Below are 8921 nucleotides of genomic sequence, written 5' to 3' on the forward strand. Positions count from 1 at the left end.
CTAGTTCCTTAGTAGGCACTGCTGACCCTCAAAATCATGCAGACAGGGGATATAAGCTCTTGCTCGCTGCTGCTATTATTTCTCAATTTTGTGATGAACCAAAAGCTAGATGCTACAGAAATCCATTTTCATGCTGGACAGCAATACCCTGCTACTGCATGTGTAGTGCCCGTTCTTCGTTTCCTGCTGGTGAGCGAGGTGTGGAAAGGAAGAGAGAAGGTCTGGATAGTGCAAGATGTTTAGGAGCATGTTGCTCTGAGGACAGTTGCTGTTTTGTGACTGAAATTTGACAGGGGCATCACAGAAGGGATAGGTAGCCAGCATATGTAATATGACTCTACTATTGCAGATAAGTGATATTGAAGCCACTTATGGAAAATGTAGAGTTCTGTAAGGGACTAGTTTGCCAGCCATTTTCTGCACAATAATCCCATTGTCCATGCCACAAGGAAGTAGTTTTCCTCACCACATGGCTTCTACTGCTACCTCTGATGTTTATTTCCCTCTTACCACCTGCAGTGATGTAGTGGTAAGGGGATTTCATTTCAGCCTGAGAAATGTCAAAAAGAAGAAACTGAGCTTTCCTGATCTTGTGGGAACCTCAAGTCTGAGAAATGGGCATGCTGCAAAGCAGGAAGAAAGGATGCACTGCATGTTATAGGGAGCCTTGTGGCTTGTTCTGAAAGCTGAGTAAATGTGCGTAGTGTGCTGTTAAGGTCCAACTGAACCTGGTAAAGGTTTTCTGCATGGGATGTGAGGGAAAATGTCTTACAAATGTGGCCTGGAGCTATGATGCATAAAACCTTATGGCTGCATGGTACCTAAGGTCCGCTCATGTAATGGACCAGTGGAATGACAGGGCACACAGATCCAAGGTGAGGGGCAAACCTACTGATGGTGAGATGTGGTGAACTGTGGAGTGCTTTTTCTGAGGGAAGATGCAGGTGTGCATTGGGACCACTCATGGTCTAGGAGGTCTCTTGCCTAAACTGGTAGGCTGTAGAGCTGGTGGGGAAGGCAGGGTTCCCTCTGTCCTATGGCAGCTCAGGATCCTACAGTATTTCTCCTGGATGAGACTGTCCACTGCCTGCTGCAGCAACAGCTTTTGGTCTTGGAGCTCACAGTTTGGACCTCCTGCCCCACAAGGAAGCAGTGCTCCCATCTAACATAAACCTCCATAGGGATCAAATGTCTTAAGCCTCATTTTTTCTTCTGTCTGAGTGGAAGGTAACAAGGCAAGCCCTCAAGAACAACAGGGGTCAGCTGCCAAGATCAGCATGGAGACTGTTCTCCATCTGCTCCTCAGACTGCTCTATCCTATTAAGACATTCCACAGTCTCTGTAGTGCTGGGGAGTAGCCAGACTGCTGAAACAGGATGGAAAGTGTTTCATGGCAAAACCTGCATGGCCACAGCATTTTCAGAGGGAGTCTTTTTTTTTTTTTTTTTAAACCTGCTATCTGAAAAGCAAGAAGAATTGTTAGGGCTATTACCATGAAATAGTTACAGTCAGTGGAAGCATTTTGAAAATATTTTTCTTTCTCTCTGACTTTCTCTTTCCCTGAGAAAAGAGTGCAGAAGAAGGTCACTTCTCACATAACACTTTTATTATGAGTTGTTACATAGGTGAACAAGTTTTCTGATTTGAGTCTTGTAGCTGCTGTAATGATTGCCAAAAATCAAAAGAAGTTGACATCACCCCCTTCTTTTTCCAGACCTTTTCGAAAACTGGATGATAAAGGCTCACTGCAGTGGGACAAAATAAGCCAGCTGGAGAAGGGAAAGATCTACAAAGAGGTAAAGTGACCTGGGTGCATAAGAGATATGAAGCAAGAGTCTGAAATGGTGGGTACTCATAAGATGCATGTTTTGGGAGTCATTGGAAAAGCCTGGAGATAATAAAGAAACAGGAAAAATCAGAGTGGGAAAAAATTATGTTTTTTTCTGCAGATCACTTGTAGATGTTTGACACTGGTGTGTGAAAAGTGAAAAATGGAAATCCTTGAAAAGAGTGCCTGTGCTGGCCAATGGGAACAGGAGATGCCCTCTGTGCGCATGCAGTGTTCATGCTCGCCCAGTATGATATTGTCCCCACAAATATTTTCAGCATGTCTCTTGGCATGCTGTGGAGCAATAGCCTTGGGATTTGTGTGTCTCTGGAAAGTCCTTCAGCTTCCGCTGGGATGTCAGCATTAGGATAAAGGGTCTTTTTGTATATCAGAAAGCCTTGCCAAGGGCTGTGTTGACTGTCAGCATGTGATAAACTCACCTCCAAGAACAGTCAGATGTGTCTCAGGCCAGGTGTAGAAAAGGCTGCTCTCCTGGTAAACACAGCTTATTACGATCACAGGAGGCAGAGTTGGAATAAGGTATGACAGAGCTGCTTGGTAAGGAAACTTTTCATCTGCAGCTCTGAAATGGTTTCCTGTGCAGCTCTATGTGTGGGTCATGCTGCAGAAAGGTGTGTAACTGGAGTGATGCATTCCTCCCAGGTCAGTTGGGTTTGGCATTAGAGTTGGAGGATTCTTTGGGTAGGGGCAAGAGGGGAAAGGGCAGGGCCAGGTAGCCTGTGGTGTTGGGTGCTTGCTTTTCTGCCCCAAAGGACCTTTGCTGAGCTATCTCTGTGAGGCCAGGCTTTTCCCTACTGCTGTCCTGTGTGTGTGAGAAGGAGCAGCAGGGGAATATCATCTGCATGTGGAGCAGGGATCAGGCCCAGTGGACCCTGTCTGCTCCAGTGCACAGTCAGCTAGTGACCCGAGGAGCTGTGTTTTGATCTTGCCCAGTATGGCCAGTAGCTGCATGTTTCCCTTAGCTCTCCTGACATCCCAGACCTGAAACCACTGTCTTGGACTGGCTGTCAGAGCTGTGCTCGTTGAGGGTGAGAAGGCAGAGCTCTCTGAAATATGATGGGTATGCAGAGGTCTTCCACACCTCACACCTCACTCCAAACTATCCTCCGTAAGGTAGGAAGAGGTGGCAGGGGCTAACAAAGCTGCCCGGCTTTGTGCCCCATGGTCTTGTATAGTTGTCTTGACCTCTTTTCACTGCCCCTTTCTATAAAGATGGAGGTTTTTGCACAGGAAAAGATTGTCAATAGCACAGGCTGCTTAGTTTTTTTAGAAAGGAATGGTCTTTGTAAGCTAGGAGAGGTTTCATGCTGGAGTGGCTTGTGGAGGAAGGAATGAAGAAACAAGGATAATCAAATAGGGTAAAAAGCCTGGGTCCCATCTCTCTTCCCTTCCTGAAAGAGAAGCATGTCCGAAGGATGGACTGTTACTCTGGTGAGCTTGCTGCTTCAGGGTGTTCTCCTTGCAGCTGATCTGTCTGCTGAGAACATGTGCCTCTTGCTTTAGGACGGTTTGTTCTTGGTTATGTGAGCTGTGGGATCCCATGGGAGGAAATCGTTAGTGAGGTCACGGTCAAATAGCTGGGACCTGACCTGTGGTAGAACAGTAGGTCATGTCCTTGAGTAGCACTTCTGGGAAGACTCTGGCCTGTCCAGTGGGTCAGTCAAAGCACTTTACTCATGTCCCATCCTCTGCCAAGGGCTAGGAGCTGGGAAAATGCAATCAGAGCTCATACAAAGCGTCCCTCCCATGGGCAAACTTTACCCGTGGGTTAGCAGCTCCCTTGGGGGAAAAGGTGCACCTCAGCCATCAGGTTTAATAGTCCAGTGTTGAATTAAATCTTGTTCTTGACCACCTGCATCTTGTGGCCACAGGTTGCTCAACCAAATGTGTGCTGCACCAGGGAAGGGGAAAGATGAGGGAAAAAGGAGGGATGGGTGGGATTTTGAGTTCCTCTTGAGTTCTCGCCCATGACCATGTTCCTCCCACTGTATCAAGGCTTTTGCCTGACTGGTCTGTGGGATGTGACAGAGAGTGTATCCTGGTTGTAGTCCACCCTCTCTCCAGCATTCATGGTTTCTTCGAGTGCCACAGTATGCCTCTTTCTGGCAAGCTTTAGTAGCCATGGACCTTGTGCTAGTTATGTTGCTAAAGGGTCCTGAGCTGACTTGTTCCTCTCTCCTGAAGCACAGCTGTTTATCAGTTGTGCTGTGGGTGTCCCATATGAATGGGACCTCAGGGATCAGCATTTTGCACTGAAGAGCAGGAAGTTTAAGTGATGGCCCTCTAATCTGGTGTGTTGTCTCCCTGCTTTCTGACAGACATGGTGTTTTCTGTGTGTGGCATGTGTGTACTCCCCTCCCTTCCTAGCCTGTGATCTCAGAGAGGAAGATGCAGAAATAGAGATGAAAGGGAGAGCTGGTTCCAGGAGCTTGTATAGCAGGTCTGAGGCCCAGCTGAGGTCCAAGCATGGGTTTCCTTATCATCAGGCCCACTGCTGTTTGAGGTGACCAGAGTACAGCAAGGGGAGCATCCTCCTCCCAATGCTGTGGTCCATTTCCCTGTTATGCTTGTGGCTTCTTGAGCAACCCTCAAGCAAGCAGCAGCAGTGCTGCTTTCATTGTGTCCTAGATATGCAAAGCCTTTCCTGGCCCTGTGTTTCTGTGCTGTTAAGTGAAGTCTGCACAGCCTTGGTGTTGTTGCAGAAATGGGAGGCCCAACATCTTGGCTTTGGGCACCCTTTGCAATGCATCCATGTGTGTGGTACGCTGGCAGTTGCCAAATGCAGGGCTGCAATTTGTTATGGGAGCTGGCTTGCATTATTGGCACTACTGACCCTGAGTCAGGCAACCAGGCATCTTTCTGGGGTGGTTTTAAAAGGGGCATGAGAGGCAGGTCTTCTTACAGAGGTTTTATACCTGACTGCAGGGTCGGTGCTGTTGGATAGGCATGCTAGATATTCCCTGGCACTGAAGGAAGCAGTGTACTGGCTGGACAGATTGCTGTCGAGTGACTTGCAGGTTTGCATCAACAGCTTGTGCTGGCACAGTCCAGTCTGTTAGCATTGAAAGGGCGTTTTGCTTTCCTAGTGGATCTTGTTTCCATCATGACTCATGTGGAAAATTTGTGTGGAGAGTGGAAGGAGGGTCCCTGAAGTCTCCTCTGTATGCAGGCGGATGTTTGGAAAGCCTTGCAAGCTGCTATTTTGCTGTGCTTTAGCTAGGTGCTTTGGAGTTTGGTTTGTTTTGCTTAGCTGTGAATCTGCCCAAGTTGCCTGTTTTTTTGGCTTGGTTGAGCAATTCCTGTGAATATGTGAGTGTTCTTAATCTTTTGGGTTGGGATGGTAATCAGTGACGTGAGAACAGTCTTAAGTGCTCTTAAGTCGGAAAGCCTTGCATGATGGTGCTCACCTTGTCTCTGATGCATCCTGTGAGGTGAAAACATTGTCATCTAGTCCAGCAGCTTCACCTGGGGTTCTTTCTATCAATTGCTCAGGTTTTTCTGATCAAGGTGTCTTTCATTTTTGGGCTCTAAACTGTCTCCTTTTGTTTCCCTTTTAGTTCATGTAGTCCCCCTTGACTTGCTGTGCCATAGAGTACAGAACTCCTTCCCCATGACTTGCTTATTGGGGTCACAAGAGTTTTTTTCTTTCTTTTTCTTTTCTGTAGACTCTGTGTGTTTGAGGAAGACTGTGGCATGTACAGGGGAGTTGTCACATGGGAAGAAAGTGGGGAAGGATAAAAACGTGGTTTTGAATGGTGGGGGAATGAGCAGGTTGGCATCTCATGAGGGTGCGCATTTGCCTGCAGTGTGGCAGCATGTTGCGAAGTCAGTTGCATTGACAGTGCTGCTGAGGTGGCTGCCCAGTACTAGCCAGTGCGAATGGAGGCATTTGTCCTGTAACCACACTCCTGTCTGTGTTCCCTTTACTTACAGGGTAATCTCTTCGATTTTCTAAGGCTAACTGGTTGGCGTGGGTCCAAAGTACTCTACTTTGGTGACCATCTCTACAGTGACCTTGCGGTAAGTAACAAGGTCTCTGCTCTCTATGCTGCTTCCATGTGATCCCAACAGGGCTTTAAGTCTTGTGCACTGTGGTGCATCAGAAGGATTTGGGAGCCTGTGTCCAGGCTGAGGCTTTTAGGCAGTTAACTCATAGAGGACATATTGTAATGGTGCATGTTGCCAGACTTCTGCACCTCTGTCCTGAGACCTCCCTATTGGCTTGGAAAGCCTGGATCATCCCAGAATGGCTGAAGAGAGGAAGCCTTTGTGGGAAAAGCTAAAGGGCAGAAGGTAGCAGGGTGCCAGCAAGGATGGAAGCAAGCTTGTTAGAGTCCTGCCAAGCGGGAAGAAGCAGTGCAAGATGGTTAGCTCTTGTGGCAGGAGAGGAGTGCGAGTGAGGCAGTGCTGGGGTTCTTCTCAGTTGATAGGAGAAGGGTGAGGAGAGAGTGTAGCCAGGTGACAGCAAGCTTCCTCTCTGGGTGATTGTTGTGGTTGCAGTTGTGTTGGAATGCGAGATAGGGCCCTGTTCTGAGTGCTCAGGTTTCTGGTGCGCTATGTATGGTGCTCTGCAGGCTGCGGCTTTCAGGGACACACATAGGACATGTAAGCATCCTCATTCTGCTGCTGTGCGGAGGCAAGCAATTGAGAAAGGATTCCTGAAGTACTTTCTGCAGGTTGAGAAAAACTGCTGGTTGTGAACTTGAGAGTAGTTTATGTGGGTCCCAAGGCTCACTGGTTGCCACATTTCTGGGTGGTTCATGCAGGTGATCCTGGTGGCTGTGAGGTGGATGTGATCAGCATGACCCAAGATGTGCCGTTAGGATGCCTCTTCCCTGAGAATCAGTAATGTGAACAGACCGCTCTTCTAGGAAATTCAGTTGTGTTTGGCTGTCAGTCTTATGCTGAATTCTTGGTTGTTTTCTCACCCCGACCTCTAGGACCTCATGCTGCGTCATGGCTGGAGGACCGGAGCCATAGTGCCTGAACTGGAGACGGAAATTCGTATCATAAACACAGAACAGTACATGCACTCCCTGACCTGGCAGCAGGCTCTGACGGGGCTGCTGGAGAGAATGCAGGTAAACAGCTCCTGTCTGAGTGGGGTGGGTAATATGTCTTCTCCTTCTGAGTCTGAGATTTGAGCTTAGCCTGGGAATAAGAGCATGTACCATCTTGCTTGTGTTCTCAAAGAGCATCTCATTCTCCTCAAATGGAGGCAATGCTGTGGGTATGTGGGATTGTGAGTTACAGTGGAATCTGGGGGGAGCTGAGATGTGACTTGCAGGACTGATGAAACATGGTGTGTTCTGCTGTTGTCTTTGCAGATGTATCAGGACGCAGAGTCAAAGCAGGTATTGCTGGAGTGGATGAAGGAGCGTCAGGAGATTAGGTGACTGCATTGCCCTCCTTGCTTGTGAGGTCTCTCAGGGGCTCCCAGGCCTATTCTAGATCTGTTTTGCAACCTGTGTTTTGGGGAAAGTGGTACTGCAGCTGTGGGCACGTGGTCCTCCCTGGTGCCCCATGTCTGTGGAGGGAAGCAGCAGTGCAGTCCCAAGATGGGGAGGTTGGATGGGTCAGGTGCAGGGTGGGCTAGGGGAGATGGTGTCAGCTTGTGCTGGGAGGGATTGATAGGCTGTTTGCAGTGCCAGGACCTGCAGCAGCACTCTTTGCAAGTGCATCCCTGACTGTAACATGTATGTTAACAAGGAAGAGTAAGGTAGCGTGGTGAAAGATGTGTGCATTCATCATGGTCTCACTGTGCAGGGGTGGTCTGCTTAGCAGCCTGGATGGGAGGGTACCTGGGGTGATCTCTGACTGTGCGTTTGTGAGTGGGTTGATGCGGGCTGGAAACTCTTGGAGTGCTTCTCTGAGTTGGCTCGACTCCTGTGCAGGGAACAAGGGGGTTTTGGGCTGCAGGTGCCGAGGCCACTGTCCTGCTGCCATAGTCTTGAGCATATCTCATGAGGGAGTCCCCCTCGGGAGCCTGCAAGGCCATGGAGTGTCTGGTGCTGTGCGGAAAGGTGCCACAGCCTGAGCAGTGGGTCATACTGAGCAGGAAGTGAGCGTGAGGAGTGCCTCATGTCAACAGAGCACCAACTCTCTCTTCTCAGGTCACTGACAAAGAACCTGTTCAACCCCCAGTTCGGAAGCATCTTCCGCACCTTCCACAACCCCACGTACTTCTCTCGGCGGCTGGTGCGATTCTCCGATATCTACATGGCATCCATCAGCTGCCTGCTGAACTATGATGTAAACTTCACCTTCTACCCCCGCCGCACCCCTCTGCAGCACGAGGCTCCTCTCTGGATGGATCAGCTCTGCACAGGCTGCATGAAAACCCCCTTCCTGGAGGAGATGGTGCATATCCGGTGAAGGGCCATGCTGGGCAACAGCATGGTGAGAGTTTGTATGTGGAGCTGGGCTGCTCAGCTAGCAGCACCTCTCCGTCTACCACTAAAGGGTGTTTCACACTTATGTATGTGTGTAGATTGTGTGTTTATTTTTTCCCCTCACTGGCACCATCCCTTTCCTGAGGTGCTTTGCAAAGACAGGCTGGACAGAGGGTGGATGCTTATTTTGGGCCATGAGTGAGCTGTGGGGAGTCCTCTGTAGGAGTAGGTATGACTGACAGCCACTATTAGTGGCAAGAAGCTGCTGCCCTCTGCTCTGTGCCCAGAGAAGCGGCTCAGAAGTGGAGTCCTGAGTCTCTTTTACTCAGTGAGCATGACCTGGACTCCTATGTAAGATGTGACAAGGCGTGTTAGCCTTGCAGCTGCTCTGACATCCTTGGGAACTATGGTATCGGTGATTCTGCACATCTGGACAGTGAGGGGACAGGGTTGCTGACCATAAGTGAAGTGTGTCAGTGAATGTATTACGAATGACTGTGAAGTCAGCAGTGTTACCTACCCAGAAATGGTACCAGAGGCCCTAGGACCCATCCCGTTCCTGGCCAGCCTTATCTGTTGGGTCAGTGCCTCTGGTAGGGAACTGCTGAGTTAAATGTGCAGGATGTCTGTGTCCCATATGACAGTTGGGTGGAATTGGTGTCAGAAGGTCCAAAAAATGA

The 8921-nt window shown here is 49.1% G+C and overlaps 1 protein-coding gene across 4 annotated transcripts in view; it reads left to right on the forward strand.

Annotated features, from left to right (window-relative positions):
• The window catches only part of NT5DC2 (5'-nucleotidase domain containing 2), a 182855-nt gene extending 174529 nt beyond the window's left edge, over positions 1 to 8326 (forward strand). For all 4 annotated transcript variants that reach the window (XM_067303187.1, XM_067303186.1, XM_013945749.2 and 1 more), the window contains 5 exons: positions 1715 to 1796; positions 5783 to 5869; positions 6790 to 6930; positions 7177 to 7241; positions 7963 to 8326. In XM_067303187.1, coding sequence (XP_067159288.1) covers positions 1715 to 1796; positions 5783 to 5869; positions 6790 to 6930; positions 7177 to 7241; positions 7963 to 8224 — 637 coding nt within the window. In that variant the 3' untranslated portion in view covers positions 8225 to 8326. The remainder of the gene's footprint in view (positions 1 to 1714; positions 1797 to 5782; positions 5870 to 6789; positions 6931 to 7176; positions 7242 to 7962) is intronic.
• Positions 8327 to 8921: the final 595 nt, after the last annotated feature.

This window comes from Apteryx mantelli, chromosome 12, assembly GCF_036417845.1.
Source record: "Apteryx mantelli isolate bAptMan1 chromosome 12, bAptMan1.hap1, whole genome shotgun sequence".
NCBI lineage: Eukaryota > Metazoa > Chordata > Aves > Apterygiformes > Apterygidae > Apteryx > Apteryx mantelli.